At 36.1% G+C, this 19,271-nt stretch overlaps 1 protein-coding gene across 1 annotated transcript in view; it reads right to left on the bottom strand.

The window, feature by feature from the left end:
- MAN1A2 (mannosidase alpha class 1A member 2) overlaps nucleotides 1-19,271 on the bottom strand; it is a gene marked incomplete at its 3' end in the record, with an annotated part of 137,438 nt that overhangs the window by 102,272 nt on the left and 15,895 nt on the right. The window contains exon 2 of the mRNA XM_079726582.1: nucleotides 4,884-5,139. Coding sequence (XP_079582708.1) covers nucleotides 4,884-5,139 — 256 coding nt within the window. The remainder of the gene's footprint in view (nucleotides 1-4,883; nucleotides 5,140-19,271) is intronic.

The raw sequence follows: 19,271 nt of genomic DNA, 5'->3' as shown, positions 1-19,271 counted from the left end.
GGGTGAAGCTATTTTTTTCTCTGTAAACTTTTAGGATCTGTTTTTTTATGCCTCTTTTTCTAAAATTTCAGTAGGAACCTTTGAATTGTTTCTTTGACTTCTTCCCCTCTATTTTCCCTGTTCTTTTTCCAAAACTCCTAATTAATCACTTGTTAGATGTTCCAGATTGATCTTATCATTTTTCTTGTTTTCTTAATCTTTTGTCCTTCCAAGAGGTTTGCTCAATTTTATCCTCCGACTCTCCTACTGAATTTTTTAATGTATCAATATCTTTAATTTCCAAGAACTCTTTCTTATTCTGTAAATGTTCCTTTTTATAACTTATTCTTATTTCATGAATTTAATTTTTTGGCATCCTAAAGATATTCTTTTTTGATATATGTATTCTGCTCCCTGTATGGTTTCTGTATCCTCTAAATTCCTTTCTTCCATTTGTCTCATGTGAGAAACTTTCCTTACATGTCTGGTGATCCGTGGTTTGCTCTTCACATATCAGTGAAGCACTTACAAGATAATCAAAGGCTGTCAGTGAAGAGGCAAGACTTATTGACTGAGCCTCATCTTAGGGAGCTCAGATGAAACCCAGGGGTGTTTCACTGAGGAATAGACTAGGTCTTTCCTTTTGGGCCAGTCAAGTCTCTCCAGACAGAAGTCCTTCATTTTCCTGCTTACTGAAAATAGACCTGGCTGCCAGAATTCGAAGAGTTGAGCAGGATAAAGTTGTCTCAATATTCAGAATCCATTTTTCACTTAATTCCCTCCATACCCACCACTTGCTTCACTTTTGTTTTTTAAACATCTTTATTGGAGTATAATTGCTTTACAATGGTGTGTTAGTTTCTGCTTTATAACAAAGTGAATCAGTTATACATATACATATGTCCCCGTATCTCTTCCCACTTGCGTCTCCCTCCCATCCTCCCTATCCCACCCCTCTAGGTGGTCATAAAGCACCGATCTGATCTCCCTGTGCTATGCTACTGCTTCCCACTAGTTATCTGTTTTACATTTGGTAGTGTATATATGTCCATGCCATTCTCTCACTTTGTCCCAGTTTACCCTTCCCCCTCCCTGTGTCCTCAAGTCCATTTTCTAGTAGGTCTGTGTCTTTACTCCCATCTTGCCTCTAGGTTCTTCATGACCACTTTTTTTGTTGTTGTTGTTAGATTCCATATATATGTGTTAGCATACGGTATTTGTTTTTCTCTTTCTGACTTAATTCAATTTGTATGACAGACTCTAGGTCCATCCACCTCACTACAAATAACTCAATTTCGTTTTTCTTTTTATGGCCGCTTCCCTTTTTAGAATGACCTCTGCCCTTTCCCCTCAGCCATACTTGGTATTCCCAAAATCTAGATCTTCCTTAATTCATCCATCCAAAAGTAAACTTTTGGTCTTCTTTTGGGGAAGGGAGGACAGCAGCTAGGATGCTTTGGCTAGAGAACTAGGGATCCAAGGGTTAAGAGCTCCTTTAAAAACTTTCAAATAGGGCTTCCCTGGTGGCGCAGTGGTTGGGAGTCCGCCTGCCGATGCAGGGGACACGGGTTCGTGCCCCAGTCCGGGAGGATCCCACATGCCGCGGAGCGGCTGGGCCCGTGAGCCATGGCCACTGAGCCTGCGCGTCCGGAGCCTGTGCTCCGCAACGGGAGAGGCCACAGCAGTGAGAGGCCCACGTACAGCAAAAAAAAAAAAAAAAAAGAAAAACTTTCAAATAATCCTTTTCCAGCTCTATTTTATACCCCTGCCTTCAGAGGTAAATTGTGTTTCTAATTCTTGATACTTTCAGATATTCTGCAGGTATTCACATCACCTTGCCTCTTGTTAGCTTCTTCCCCTGCAGGCTCAGATCCCAACTTTCTCTGCTTACTAAGTCAGTTACCATAATGTTTAACAGGAGCCTACACAGGGATTCTTAATATGTTTTATGTTAATTTAAAAGAAACCTGGATAATATGGTATGCTCTATAGGATTCACTTAGCAGGTCTGGGTTGTCCAAACCCTGCACACCCTTAAAAAAGGTCTGGCCTGTGCCAGGCTCCTGGAAAATAACCTCTAAAGCTTTATTATCCTGCCTGTTAAGAGTATCTTTGTTTACCTGAAGCCTTGGGCCATGTCAGATAGTTTATGCTAAAACGTGATTTATGGTGGGGACCTTGAACCACACGGTAGCAGCATGACCTCTGGAGGGGCTGAAGAACTAAGATTAGCCAACCCTACATAATGAACTCTTGATAAAAAAATGTGGACACCAAGGCTCGGGTGAACTTCCCTGGTTGGCAATACATTGTGCACATTGCCACAAATCATTTCGGGAAGAATTAAGCACTGTCCGTATCATTCCACTGGGAGAGAACAACTAGGAGTTTGTACCTGATCTCTACTGGACTTCATCCTATGTGCCTTTTCTATTGATTTTAATCTGTATGTTTTCAGCTGAATACACAAAAACCATGAATGCAACAGTTCTGCTAAGTTCTGTGAGTATTCCCAGTGAATCACTGAGCCTGTGGGTGGTCTTGGGTCCTCTCAACACACACTGTTACCTATCTGAATTATTATGTACATCAGACAGTATTTCAATAAATTCTAATGACATCTAAAAAAAAGGTCAGGCATCTGAAAAAGAAATGTATCAAAGTCCTCAACACTGTCCAAAGAAAGTGCCTCAAGCAGCCTGAGTATAAAACATAGAATCCAAAGGTGACGTAAAATCAGAGGACATATTTTATACCAATTCATAAGGCCATGCTTAAAATACCTGCAAATCTTCCATATTCATTACTAGAATATATCCAAATAGATATCTATTTGAACTAGACTTATCGTCTTATTTTATGATGAATAATAGATTTGAAATATTGTTGATGCTATTACACTCAAAGTATTTTTCTTCATAAGCAGTACAACTACAAACTCCACCCAGAATTAGGAGTTCTAATTAACAAAGTTCTACTAAAATATTCACTAGATTTCCTCTCCCTCTGGTACTCTCTTTATCTCCAAATAACTCCAAGAATAACAAATTGACAGACTTCTGAGACCAAAAGAAATTTCAAAAATGTTGAAATCAATCCTTCCCTACTCTTCAATCCATTGAGACTCTTTGGAAGGATGTGTTCTTAATCTGCAGTATGGTTAAGTGGTATCACAACGGGTTCCTTGAAAGATGGCAGACATAATGGTAACTCTTCAGAAACATGTTTATGAGAAGATTTACATAATATCTAGCAGAGTTCCTAGTAACTAAACACTTAAGAAATTTCTTATTAAATGATAAATTGTTATGGATCTATTCTACATTATTTATAAAATACTGAACATCAAAAGATCTTTGAACACAAGGTGTGTAATGTAACTATCCAAACATTATATCAAAAATTTTAAGTATTCTATAATTATAATCGACATTAAGAGAGTTTTAGCTCTTACTGCCAACTTGCAAACTGAACTACAATTTTGACCTCAAAACAAACAAGATCAAAATATGACACCATAGATGGTACAAATACACATAGATATTGGGTTGGGTGGCCAAAAGATTCATTCAGTTTTTTCTGTAAGATGGCTCTAGTAGCACTTAGTTGTCTTTAACTTCATTCCAAACAATTTTATTAGATTGTATTGTGACAGATCTCACATCAGTGTGCATTAAAAATACAAAACAAAACTGGTGAATTTTTGTGCAGCCATTTTAATATTGAAGATGGAAGAAATAAAGCAACATTTTGGGCATATTATGCTTTATTATTTCAAGAAAAGTAAAAACGCAACTTAAACGCAAAAAAAGATTTGTGCAGTGTATGGAGAAGGTGCTGTGACTGATCAAACATGTCAAAAGTGGTTTGTGAAGTTTCATGGAGATTTCTCGCTGGATGATGCTCCATGGTCGGGTAGACCAGTTGAAGTTAATAGCAATCAAATCGAGACATTAGTTGAGAACAATCAATGTTATACCACACAGGAGATAGCCAACATACTCAAAATATCCAAATCAAGCATTGAAAATCATCTGCACCAGCTTGGTTATGTTCATCACTTTGATGTCTGGGTTCCACATAAGTTAAGCAAAAAGAAAACTTCTTGACCATATTTCCACATAGTAATTCTCTACTTAAACATAATGAAAATGTTCTGTTTTGAAAACAAATTGTGATGGGCGATGAAAAGTGGATACTGTACAGTAACATGGAATGGAAGAGATCATGGGACAAGCAAAATGAACCACCACCAACCACACCAAAGACCGGTCTTCATCCAAAGAAGGTGATGTTGTGTATATGGTGGGATTGGAAGGGAGTCCTCTATTATGAGCTCCTTCCGGAAAACCAAACAATTAATTCCAACAAGTACTGCTCCCAATTTGACCAACTGAAAGCAGCACTAAACGAAAAGCATCCGGAATTAGTCAACAGAAAATGCATAGTCTTCAATCAGGATAACCCAAGACCACATACTTCTTTGATGACCAGGCAAAAACTGTTACAGCTTGGCTGGGAAGTTCTGATTCATCCGCCGTATTCACCAGGCATTGCACCTTCCGATTTCTATTTATTTAAGTCTTTACACAATTCTCTTAATGGAAAAAATTTCAATTCCCCGTAAGACTGTAAAAGGCACCTGGAATAGTTCTTTGCTCAAAAAGATAAAAAGTGTTGGGAAGATGGAATTATGAAGTTGCCTGAAAAATGGCAAAAGGTAGTGGAACAAAATGCTGAATACATTGTTCAATAAAGTTCTTGGTGAAAATGAAAAATGTGTCTTTTTTTTTTATTTAAAAACCAAAGGAACCTTTGGCCAGCCCGATAGATAGATAGATAGATAGATAGATAGACATATCCATATCCATAACCACCCCATATCATAAATCTCAGCTTATTACCTCTTTAATTTTTTCCCTTTTCTCTCTTAGGTCATTATCTTCTGGGTCTCCACCATGTGTTCCTATAAGGTTTGGTATAGGAACTGCTGGCAGTGGCTTTTTCTCTTTTGTCTTCATTTCTTGGACTACCTTATTTTTCTCTGTCTGTATTTCTGCTCGGATTTCCTCTCTTGACTTTTTTAATTTTTCTTTTGCTTCTTCCAGGGCCTTCTCATGATCAGCTCGAATTTTATTTCTCAAACGTTCTTCTTCTTCCCTATAAGAAGAGGAGAAAAATAAACATAAAACTTAAAGTTTCCTCCACCAACCCCTGATAGTTGTTTTCTAATCCTGCCATTAAAAAGAATGATCCGTGAGAGAGGCTTGGATCTACCTGCCTGAAGAAGAGGATAAATATATCTTAGTATGAGAAAGAAAATGAGCTCTAGATGCTGAAGAGCAACCACCTCACACAGTGGAGAAAAAGGGAACCTAGAAAGTTACAATTTAAGGGCCAAGTGAAAACAGAAAATAGCAATCAATAACTTATTAGTAGACACATGAGAAAAAAAGAGAGAGAGAGAGAGAAAAGAGAGACCAGTGAAAAACTAGATCGGGGAGAGAAAATAAAAAATAGAAGTAAGTATCAAGAGGGGACCAAATAATAAACAACAAGGTCCTACAGTATAGCACAGGAACTATATTCAATATCCTACAATAAACCATAATGGAAAACAATATGAAGAAGAATATATATATGTATAAGTGAATCACTTTGCTGTACACCAGAAACTAACACAACATTGTAAATCAACTACACTTCAATTAAAAATAAAGAAAAAAGCTTAAGTAAATAAATAAATAAGAGCATTTCATAAACTGATATGAAGAGGGGACAAAATATAAACATAGGGTCAAAGAAAGAGAGAGAAGCAGAAAAGAGGATGGGAAATTTTTTATTTGTTAAATATACATCATACACTTCTAAAATTTTGGAAATTCCATCGATCTTGTAACACAATGGTCCAACTGATGTGAGCATGACCACTTAAAATTCTCTTGAGCCCTTGTTAAAAATACAGATTCCAATTTAGCTGGTCTGTATGAGACCCATGAATTTGTATTATTTAGAGCTCCTCTGATGATTCTGGAGTGCATATAGGTTTGGAAACCACTACTGCAGTAGATACCTACTGGGTTTCTACCCAGCCCTGAATCCTTTCTCCACCTCCACCCCAATCCACGTGAATGAATACAGGAGTGGTAGTTACTATTTTCCAAATCATCCAATGATGACTACTCTAAGGGGGTCACCAAAGTTACCTCTCCAGAAATTGAATTCAAACTATGGACTTACAACATTGCTGGTGAGATTGTAAAACAGTACAGCCACTTTGGAAAAGTTTAGCAGTTTCTTTAAAAACTAAACATGTAACTATCACAGAATCCTGCAATTGCCCTGGACATTTATCCCAGAGAAATTAAGGCTTATGTTCACACAAAAACCTATACACAAGCCAGTTACAAAAAGACATATATTATATGATTCCAATTATATGAGATTCTTAGGGTAGTCAAAATCATAGAGACAGAAAGTAGAATGGTGGTTGCAAGAGGCAGGGGGAAAAGAAAAAATAGGAAGTTATTGTTTAATGGGTATAGAGTTTCAGTTTAGCAAGATGAAAGAGTTCTGGAGATGGATAGTGGTGACGGTTGCACAACAATATGAATGTATTTAATACCACTGCACTGTACAAGTAAAAATAGTTAAGATGGTAAATTTTATGTTATGCATATTTTACCACAATTTCAAAAATGGGGGGGGGATCCTATACAAAAATGTTTATAGCAGATTTACTCATAACAGGCAAAAACTGGAAGCAACCCTTATGTCTTTCAACAAGTAAATGGTTAAACAAACCACTGTTTATACTGTGGTATAGCCACACTGTGGGAATACTACTCAGCAATAAAAAGAAATGATTCGTACACACAACTTGAATGCATTTCAAAGGTATTATGTCAGTGAAAGGAGACAGTCTCAAAAGTTACATTCTATATGATTCCTTTTACTTGACATTCTCAAAAAGACAAAAATAGAGGGATGATGACTGTATTAGTGGATGACACAAGCTATGGATAAGGGGAGAGGTTAACTATAAGGGAATAATGCAGGACAGTTTTTCTGGATTATAGCATTGTTATATATCCTATTTCAGTGGTTGCACAAATGTGAACATGTGCTGAAAATCACAGAACTGTATATCAAGAGAGAAAAAAATCAATTCACAGCATAGTATTTAAAATAAAATGTTAAATGTTTAGAGAAAAAGAAAATTGGATATCTTGCTGTGAAAAGGGGCTGATGAGGAAAACAGAGAAAACAGGAGGAATCACAGCAGAGCCAGAGTCAGGGACAAACAAGGTCATTCGGGTAGCAAGAAAAAGTCCATAGGGCCTGCAGACAGACTGGATATAAAACAAGTATGGCACAGAGGAGCCAAGGTTGGCCAAGGTTGGCCCCAGTGCAAGGTTGTGCATCCAAGGGTAATCCTGGGCTGATCTGTTCAGGAGACTCAGGCAGATGAGGGCATCAGCAGCAGACAGGTGCTGAATAAAGTCTTAGATAAGATAACCAAGGTAAATACAGGCAGGTACCACTCAATCGCCTCCCAATCCCCCTCCCCCTCCTTACCAACAGAAAACATTGTGCCTAGGCCTAGAGAACAGATCCAAGAAGAATCATTTTATAGTTGGGAAAAAAGTACTTGAAGTAGAAGTACTTAAGTAAAAAGTTAGGAGACGAGGATTCCAGTTCCAGCTCTGCCCCAAACTCACTCAGCAACCTGGCACAAATCACTCAAAAACCTCTAACATCAGTACTTTCTTCAATAAAAATAGGAAAACAAATAATACTATCCTAATACACTTGGCTACACTTATCCAAGGTAAGTACAAGTATTTAACAAAATTGTAATTTTCTATACAAACATAAACCATTAATTATATCAAATCCTCCAATCTCTGTTTCAAAATACAAGTGAATGCAGCAATCCCCACAACTTACCAAAGAATGCACTTCATTCCTGCTTTTCCTTTCTTCCTTAAGAACATCTTTCCACAATAATCATTTAGTAGCACCATGAGTTTTCTTTCTCATTTTTTCCCCTATGTATCTCAAATTTTTATTTTTATTTTGATCTCTTTTCAAGGAGCTCCTCAAATTTTGTTTTAGTGCCCAAATTTCTAGATTTTAAATTACACCAGCTGGAGCAAATGTTCTGGATGTTTATTTTCACCTGAATGACCTTTCTTTTACTTAACATGTTTTTAAGATTTTTTTTAACTTTGATATCTTCAACAGATAATCATGTTGAACTTCCATTTGTAAATGTCTCTTGCTTTTCATCAGTGCCTTATATCTTTCTATGTAGTAAAGAATTTGGCCTTGCCCAAAGAGAAGTCTGGCCTTGTCCTCAGCTTCTGGGAGGTAATCTGTCAAACTTCATAGAAGTGTCCTTGTTTATGGTGGGTGCTGCCCACACCAGATTTTAGGATGGGGTTGGCCACATCCAATAGTCCTAGGGTGGGGGCTGGCCATGCTAAAAAAATCCAACAATACAACTTAGGGTAAGGGTTCTGGGTCACAAAGTATGAGCCAACATGGAGACTGAGTTCAACTATGTGGGAAATCAATTAATCATGCCTTGAAAACTCTGGACGCCAAAGCTCACGTGAGCTTAGGTGGGTGGCAACACATACTGTCACACATTGATGCTGGGAGAGTAATGTCCTGACTTTACAAGAAGAGGACACCAAAAGCTCCACATTTGGAACCTTCCTGGAATTTATCCTATGTGCTTCTTTCCCTTGGCTGATTTTAAACTCCATCCTTTCTCTGTAATCTATAATCCTTTCATGAGTGTGATAACTTTCAGTGAGTTTTGTGAGTCCTAGCAAATTATCAAACCTGAGGGTGGCTTTGGGAGTCCCCTGAAATTTCAGGTGGTATCCGAAGTAAGGGTGGTCTTGTGGAGGACTGTGCCCTCAAACTTTGCAGTTTGGCTAACTCTGGGTACCATCCAAGGCTTCCAAAAAAAAATCTAATCTTAAATCTACAGGTTCTCATGAGATTTGAAATTACTTTTTCAATTATATCCTATGTGTAATAGTTAAATCACTTTTTGATATCCCATAAGCAATATTAGGTTTGGGGTTTTTTTTTAGTTGTTGTTGTCTCGTTTTGTTTTGTTTTTGTTTTTTCCTTCCACACACCCTTGATCTTTGAAAATCAAAGGCAAATGACAAAACTAATAATTGTTGTTGGGTTAGATATACCAGGCACTGACTTAGTCAACTACTTAGATTATCTTATTTAATCCTCATACCAATTGATGAGGCACCTTATATTTAACACTGTTCTCCATCTTATTAGGAAAACACTAAAGCACAAAAAGGAATTTGCTCAGGGTCACAGAGCTAGTAAGTAGAGAGCCTAGGTACAAACACGTGCATTTTGACTTCTTAAACTATGCAAATACTGGCTTTCACACAAAAGATTAATTTTGTTTAAGAGATTGTCTCTACTGTGTAGACACTGATACCATTCTCTCAATATCTTGCTCCCTTCCTCCTTAGTCTTAGAGCCATCAATTTTTAGCTAAGCATATGCTCCTGCAAAATAAAAATTCTATTTTTCAGCTTCCCTGATTGAAACTGCCCTATAGATCAGAAACAGACTTCTACTTTGATTAAGCTTAAGCCACTATTATTTTGTGATTTTTATGGCTGGTGAATGACCTAGTTTTTACTGAGCCACTCTCCACCCTAGATGTTCTCTTTCCCTGAGACTCTCGTTAGTATCTGAGGGCTGATTTGCCAGAAATAAACTAACCAAGTAATAGATTTCCTTCTCCAGTTAGAGTGTTTAAATAAATCATGTTTGGAAATATTCTGAAAGACAAATACAATCCTAGATTACAGAAGAATAGATAAAATTACATTGAAATCTTGTTTGGCAAAGATTTAGGTGAATATACATTCCCCTTTTATATTCACTGCATCCTTCTTTACTAGAGTTTTACTCTTCACCTACAAGCATGAAGTCTCATCCACCCTTAAAAAATTAAATAAATAAAAACTTCCCTCAAAACTGCCTCCAGCTCCATCTTCATTGGTGTCCCCCCTCCTTCCTTTTACCGTGATACTTTTTCAAAGAGTACTACATTTGCTGTTTCCACTTTCTCTAACCTCACATCTCTTCTATCCACCACAGTTAAAAACTGATAGCTAAGTTTTTCCTTCCGTTGAATTCCCTCTTTCCCATACCTGCCTTTCCAACAAGCCTCTAATTATTGGCTTTACCATCATCGATGCACCCCCAAAATGTTGTATTCCATCCTCATTTCTGTTCTTACTCTATATACCTTCCTATTCAACATCATCCAGCTGTATTTCCTCAACTATTCTATCAAAATATTTATAGTCAGCCTTTTCCACGTTACTAAGTACTCCAGATCCAAATTTCTAACATCATGTAAGACACTTGCCAAACACCTCTAATTTAACGTGCCCAAAACAGAACTGAATGATTACCATGGAAAAAGGACAATCACAGGCTAAGCTCATTCATGAACACAGATTTTTTTTTAATATTAGCAAAGTTATCAGTAACATTTAAAAAATAGAAAAAAGAAATTCATCATAACTAATTGGACTTATCCCAGAAATGAGAATAGTTTAACATCAGAAAATTCTATCCACGTAATCTACCTATTGTTAAAGAAAAACTGTACAAAGTAGAAACAGAAAAGTGACAAAATTCAACACCCATTCTTAAAACTCTACAGCAAAGGAGAAAAAGAGAACTTCAATCTAATAAAAGATATCTTCCTATACCTAGAGCAAATAACATTCTTCATAGTGAAACTTTAGAAGCGTTTCCTTCAAAATGAGAGAAACAAATAAGGATGCTCACTATCACACTTCTATTTGATTGTACTTCTAGCCAGCAAAGTAAAACAAGAGACGAAAGTAAGATTATAATATAAGAAAAAAATTAAAGTTCCAAAAAAAATGCCTTCTATGACAGATAACATACTTTTTATATAGAAAATCCAAAGAATCTACAAATTATTATAAATAAAAGTACAACAAGGAAGGGAAAGAAACTATCTAACAGACAGAAGGTACTCAGTAATTTCCTTCTCTTCCTACTCATTGGGTCTCATTTTTCTAGACTCCAAGCATTTAAACTTCTGTTGATAACATTCTTTCCTCATATTGATAGAACACTTTTTTACATCAGCTTTCATTCACATCCATTATTTCCTTGCTAAGATTTCCAGGCCCTGTTCTTTGACCTAGATTTAAGAAACATGAGAGCCCTTAAAGACTTTGGCATATATTAACTACCCTCAACCATTATAAGGGAATTTTGCTAAACTGACTCTTACTAATCTCCAAATTCTATGAAAACTCACCAAAGCCCCTATGAAGTGACTTTTAAAAAAATGCTGAATAAATCAACAATGTAATTCTATCTTTTAAAAGATAAAAGACAATGCCCATACAATGGTCCTTGTTTTTAAAAACAATGTTAGATACTAAATAACCTTTCAAACACCCTAAATTTTAATAACACCCTAAAGATATTTCAGAGGATCCAGGAAAGCACAACAAAAATAGCTGAAACAGTTACGTAAATAGCTACTTATGTACAAGTATAGGCCAAGAATGGTTTTAGGAAACAACTATAGGAGAGTGAGCAACCCGTACAGAAAATACTCAAATAACAGTATTCTACAGAGCTCAGTGGCAAGTGCCTAAAGGAATTAAGCCCTTCCAAAGAGAAATGTCACTCCTTCAACGTCATGAATAACTCTTTAAACTCAAAGTAATCAAGAGGTATCAACCATTATAAGGGAGTTGTTCACAAATACAGTCTAAGATTATTTGCAACAGCAAACAAATTAAAATACCCCATTTGCACAGAATAACACTGTCATATAAATAACAAAGAACTTTCTGAATGTTACCCTTTTAAGCAAAATCATGTATTCTTCCAGTGTACTGATTATATTATATAGTTAAGAACCAAACAACACAAATTCTATCACACTTGGGCTCACAAATTCTATAAGAGTGAATCCCATTCTTAAGAAAACGTGTTGGGCTTCCCTGGTGGCGCAGTGGTTGAGAGTCCGCCTGCCGATGCAGGGGACACGGCTTCGTGCCCCGGTCCGGGAAGGGTCCGGGAAGATCCCACATGCCGCGGAGCGGCTGGGCCCGTGAGCCATGGCCGCTGAGCCTGCGCGTCCGGAGCCTGTGCTCCGCAACAGGAGAGGCCACAACAGTGAGAGGCCCGCGTACCGCAAAAAAAAAAAAAAAATGTTACTAGAAAAGTCCAACTGTTTCTCAATACAAGTAATTGTCAGCCACCTGAAAGAGGATGAAAGCAATTCAAGGTGAAGCACAGAGAAATTCACTGACCCTCAGCTTCTACACCAAATCCAAGTACTCTAGTCATGTAGCTCCCACAAATACCAACTTTAGTGTTCCCACTTTAATAAAGCAGTTGATGAACCATCAACACAAACTCACTGTCTCTATCTTAAATTTAGTTAGATACAGGTCATTTATGTGGGTATTAAAAGATTTTATTTACATAAAGAGCTGTTACAGATTAATCTAACTTGGGTTTTAGGGGATTTTAGTTTGAATTAATGGTAATTTCAGGTTAAATAGTTATCAGTCATTGAATTAACTTCAGCCTAACTCAATGATAATCAACAAATATTTACCAAATGTGAGTGGCATTGAGCTAGATGCAGGGAATATAAGAAAAATAAGACACATTATTTGCCCACAGGAGTTCACAATCTAATAAATATGTAAACAAAGTAAGCACCAAACAGGAAGATCACAGCAGAGGAAGTAAATAACTACAGGTGAGGTACCAGGGGACCATAGGTTAGATAGAAGAGGTATCTAACAGCATAGGCATTTTCTAATAAGCACACGAGTACAACCTGAAAACAGATTTACATAGGAAATAGCATTAGAAAGGCATGATCTTCAAATAGAAATTAAAAGGAAAAAAAAAAAAAACCGAGTTTGCCAGGCAGATCAAGAAAATAAGCACATACTAAGTAGGAGTAATCGGAAAGATCCATAGGGGGTTTAAAGAAAAAAAGAACTCTCTATAATCTGGGATATATTATCTTTTATTTAACCAATTCTCTGATAACACACATTTGGATCATTCACAATATATCATGTTATAGCTTCAGGGGACATTCTTAAACACTTCTTGTGCAATGATGTAAAGATTTTCCAAGAATAAGTTCTTAGAAGAATTTCTAAATTAAAGAATATGTACTTTAAAGTAGTTGATATTTACTAAAATAGTTGATTACTAAATTGTTCATCACAAAAATTCTATTAATTTACACTTACACCAACAGTATAAGTGCAAGAGGAGCCAGCCGATCAATGTTCACTGCACCCTAGATATAACCAATCTTTTTAAGTGGAGGAAAAAAATCTAGGTCATGAAAGGTAAATGTTTATTAATGGCATCACAAATTAACAGAAAAAATAATTTACATTTATTATACACACCAAAAAGATATAAACTTTCTATCAGATGCCACCTAACTGCAAAGTAATTAAAGAAGTCATGAACACATGTAATTTTATAAATAAACTTACAATATAACCCTATAGAGCTAAACATAAACAGTTTTAGATACACAAATACATATAATTGTACCAAATCTCAATTTAGCACAATGATTGGCATCATCTTTTAGATGCCAGGGTCTGGTTCCTTATTAAAGAAAGGAACATTGCATCTCACTTCCTGATAACCCTGTCCATACGTCAGAAAGGCATAAATTAATGACATAAATGCATATTCGGAAAAAAAGAAAGGAAGAAAGGTAAGGTAACAACTTATCTGAACTCTCAAAAAATACCAAAGACCTAAATGCATATACTTGAGCCTCACCTAGGTGAAAAGACATCTCTCAGACCCTCAGAATCTGACTCCAAAGATAATACTATATGCTTTAAGACAATGTTAAGATCTGAATCTAAGGTTTAACTTTCTCAGTAGTGTCCAGCTGAAAATTAATCCCCTGTAATATTCTCCAATAACCCCAATACTTAGTATAATGCTTGGTACATCATACTCAAAAACACTTGCTTAATAAGTGAATGTGATATCACTAAGGAGAGGCCAAGAGACCTACACAAGTAACAGAGGTTGATATTATAAATATGTAAATGTCAAAAATGTAAAAGGAAAAACAATACACACATTGTTCTTTGTAGTCTCCAGATTACTTCACATCCTTTTTTTTTAAACTATTTACATAACTTATCTCTAAAGCTCTTATTAAGACATGGAGAACAAAAGAACAGACACTTTCAATGGCATCTTTCAATACTGAGGTTAGGAAATTATAATCTTAAAGAAAATTTGGCATTGGGGTAATAAGAGCCTTCACAGGGTCTGAGGCCTGAATTACTCAAGCACTCTTGTTTTCCATAGAATCTATCCTAAAGTTTTATATGAGAGATGTAATTGTTAACTGAGCTCAAAAATGACACCTGGAAATACTTTTGTAAATATACCTATTACTTTCAGGCTGGTATAAAAAATGTCCAGTAAGTTTTACTTTTAAACTTATGAGAAATAAGAATGTATAAAAACAGCATTTCAGTCATTTACACTCTTTAAATTGGTACATATTTCATTATATAAATAATCATAATATGATACAAATGAATTAGTCATTTATAAAATGATTTTTTTTTTTTTTTTTTTTTTTTGCGGTATGTGGGCCTCGCGCTGTTGTGGCCTCTCCTGTTGCGGAGCACAGGCCCCGGACGCGCAGGCTCAACGGCCATGGCTCACGGGCCCAGCCGCTCCGCGGCATGTGGGATCTTCCCAGACCGGGGCACGAACCCGTGTCCCCTGCATCGACAGGCGGGCTCTCAACCACTGCACCACCAGGGAAGCCCCATAAAATGATTTTTTAATCTTAATTTTTATATATAGAAATGACACTAATTCCTATTTAGTATGCACTTTATTTTCAAAGTATCTGTAATGCCTTGAACTAAATTACTACACATTCTTCAGTCCCCACTTCATAAAATTACTGGTATTTCATATGCATGAGCTGGAAGGAATCTTTAAAGGTTCATTCAATTCCTTCATTTCATAAATAAGGCACAAAGGAAGTTAAATAGCTTGATGAAATGCATCCAGCAAGGACAACACTGAAACTAGAGCCCCTATCTCTTAACACTGAGCCCAATGCCCTTTTAAATATACAATGATGCCTTCCTTCTGGACTACATAAAATTCCAAGATAAATCATTGGAATCAATGCCTTTTAAAGTGGATGTTGCTTTATAATAAATCCTAAAAGCCAATCTGTAAATAAATCTCCATCCATGCTTCATTACAACCATGTTCTAAAAGGGAAAAAAATCCAGCAAAAATTTAATGACAATCAAAACAAAGTTTTCTGACAGAATTTGCACAATTATGGAAAAAGAAAGCAGAAAACATTTTCCTAGCCAAGAATATGTAGTCAGCGTAAACCATAAGTTAAATATTTTTATAACCTTCAAACAATAGTAAACATAACATTTGCCCAGTTAATCAATTAAATTAATGTTTACCACATACTACAGATTTTAAGTAGATGCTTAGCTTCTGTAGTGCCAACTTTCTAACTATGGCAAGATCTAGATTTTAAAGTGTTCATATTTGTGAAAATAAGATGAGTAATACCTAACTTACAGGTCTGATGTAAAGACTAAAGGTTAAACATGTGAAAACACTCATCACATACTCTCTACTGTTATTTTTTTTCCTAAAGAAGGAAAAATTCAATGTGAGGACATGCAAAATACCTTAGATACATGTGTATGAAAAAGTTTTTTCTAGAAAGGGCAAATATGAATAATTCCTGAGTTTTTAAAATTATTTTTAATAAAGAACCTTTATTAAAGACCATATCCTTCTCACTTTAAGACATCATTCGTCCTACTTTTGCATCTTATCTCTCAATACCTCCTAGCATTTTGTGTACATCTTCTCCTGTGGAATTTGTCACCTTGCCATGGACATCGTTTATTCAAGATATATACTTTTCCAGATGGCTTCAATGGGGAATTTTACCAAACATACAAAGAAGAACTTATACCGATCCTTCTTAAACTCTTCCGAAAGACTGAAGAGGAGGGAACACTCCCAAAGTCATTCTATGAAGCCACCATCACCCTGATACCAAAACCAGACAAAGACAATACCAAAAAAGAAAACTAAAGGCCAATATTTCTGATGAATATAGATGCAAAAATTCTCCACAAAATATTAGCAAACCAAATCCAACAAGACATAAGAAAGATCACACACCACAATCAAGTTGGATTCATCCCAGACTCACACGGATGGTTCAACATATGCAAATCAATCAATGTGATACACCACATCAACAAAAGACAAAAATCACATGATCATCTCAATACACACAGAAAAAGCATTTAATAAAATTCAACATCCAATCATGATAAAAGCTCTTACCAAAGTGAGTAGAGAGGGAACATATCTCAACATAATAAAAGCTATGTATGACAAACCTACAGTTAACATAATACTCAATGGTGAAAAGCTGAAAGTCTTCCTGCTAAAATCCAGAATGCCCATGTTCACCACTTCTATTCAACACAGTATTAGAAATCCTAGCCACAGCAATCAGAAAGTAAAAAGAAATAAAGGGTATCCAAATTGGAAGAGAAGAGGTAAAATTGACATTATATGCAGATGACATGCTACTATATATAGAAAATCCTAAAGACTCCACAAAAATCTACTAGAACTGATAAATTCAACAAGGGAGAAAGATACAAGATTAATATACAGAAATTGGTTGCATTAATGCTCACAATGAAATATCATAAAGGGAAAGTTAAAAATCCAATCCCTTTTAAAATCGCATCAAAAAAAAAAATACTTAGGAATAAACCTGACCACGGAGATGATGAAGGATTTATATGCTGAGAACTATAAAACATTGATAAAGGAAACTGAAGATGATTCAAAGAAATGGAAAAATATCCCATGCTTTTGGATTAGAAGAATCAATACTGTTAAAATAGCCATACTACCTAAAGCAATCTACAGTGTTAATATGATCCCTGTCAAATTACCCATGACATTTTTCACAGAACTAGAACAAATAATTCTAAAATCTATATGGAAACATAAAAGACCCAGAATTGCCAAAGCAATCCTGCAGAAAAAAAACAAAGCTGAAGGTATAACCCTCCCAAACTTCAGACAATACTACAAAGCTACAGCAATCAAAACAGCATGGTATTGGGAATTCCCTGGCACTCCAGTGGTTAGGACTTGGTGATTTCACTGCCAGGGCCCAGGTTCAATCCCTGGTTGGGGAAATACACAAGCCATGCGGCATGGCCAAAAAGGAAAAACAAAACAAAACAACATGGTATTGGCACAAAAACAGACATATGGATCAATGGTACAGAATAGAAAGCCCAGAAATAAACCCACACACCTACGGTCAATTAATTTGCAACAAAGGAGACAAGAAAATACAATGGAGAAGACAGCCTCTTCAGCAAGTGGTGTTGGGAAAGCTGGACAGCCGCATGCAAATCAATGTTAGAACACACCCTCACACCATACACAAAAATAAACTCAAAATGGCTTAAAGACAAATATAAAACATGACTCCATAAAACTCCTACAAGAGAACACAGGCAAAACATTCTCTGACATAAATCGTACCAATGTTTTCTTAAGGCAGTCTCCCAAGGAACAGAAATAAAAGCAAAAATAAACAAATGGGACCCAATCAAACTTACAAGCTTTTGCACAGCTAAGGAAACCTCCAACAAAACAAAAGACAACCTACGGACTAGGAGAAAATATTGGCATATGATGCGACTGACAAGGGCTTAACTTCCAAAATATACAAACAGCTCATACAACTCAGTAACAAAAAAACAAAGAACCCGATCAAAAAATGGGTAGATTACCTAAACAGACATTTCTCCAAAGAAGACATACAAATGGCCAACAGGCATATGAAAAAATGCTCAATATCACTAATTATTAGAGAAATGTAAATCAAAACTACAATGAGGTACCACCTCATACTGGTCAGAATGGCCATCATTAAAAGGTCTACAAATAACAAAGGCTGGAGAGGGTGTGGAGAAAAGGAAACCCTCCTACCCTGCTGGTGGGAATATAAATTGGTGCAGCCACTATGAAAAACAGTATGAGGTTCCTTATAAAATAGAGCTTAAAAACAGAGCTGCCATATGATTCAGCAATCCCACTCCTGGCAATAGAACCGGAAAAAACTCTAATTTGAAAAGATACATGCACCCCCATGCTCATGGCAGCACTATTTACAATAGCCAAGACATGGAAACAACCTAAATGTCCCTCAAAAGATGGACATATATACACTACCAAATGTAAAATAGATAGCTAGTGGGAAGCAGCCGCATAGCACAGGGAGATCAGCTCGGTGCTTTGTGACCACCTAGAGGGGTGGGATAGGGAGGGTGGGAGGGAGGGAGACGCAAGAGGGAAGAGATATGGGAACATATGTATATGTACAACTGATTCACTTTGTTCTAAAGCAGAAACTAGCACACCATTGTAAAGCAATTATACTCCAATAAAAACATAAAATAAGATAAAATAAAATAAAAGCCAAAAAAAAAAGATGAATGGATAAAGAAGGTGTGGTATACTTACACAATGGAGTATTACTCAACCATAAAAATAGTGAAATAATGCCATTTGCAGCAAAATGGATGGACCTAGAGATTATCATACTAAATAAAGTCAGAAAGAGAAAGACAAATATTGTATGATACCACTTATATGTGAAATCTAAAATACAACACAAATGAACTTATTTACGAAACAGAAACAGATTCACAGACATAGAAAATAAACATGGTTACCAAAATGGAAAGGGGGTGAGGGAGGGATAAATAAGGAGTTTGGGATTAGCAGATACAAACTACTATATGTAAAATAGATAAGCAACACAGTCCTACTGTATAACACAGGGACCTATATTCAATATCCTGCAATAAACCACAACAGAAAAGAAGATGAAGAAGAACATATGTATATATAACTGAATCACTTTGCTGCACACCAGAAACTAACACAACACTATAAATCAACTATACTTCAATTTAAAATAAAAAGATATATACTTTCATTAAGGGTCAAATGTACCTCAAGCATTGGAAATACAAAAATAATTAAAAGAACAGTCATTTGTCCTCAAGGAGCCCATGTTCTACTGGGAACAACAGATAAGTAAGCAGATG

Source organism: Hyperoodon ampullatus (genome assembly GCF_949752795.1).
Source record: "Hyperoodon ampullatus genome assembly, chromosome: 2".
NCBI classification, from domain to species: Eukaryota; Metazoa; Chordata; class Mammalia; order Artiodactyla; family Ziphiidae; genus Hyperoodon; species Hyperoodon ampullatus.
Note: the sequence above shows the minus strand (reverse complement) of the source record. Positions and strands in the feature narration are given on the sequence as shown.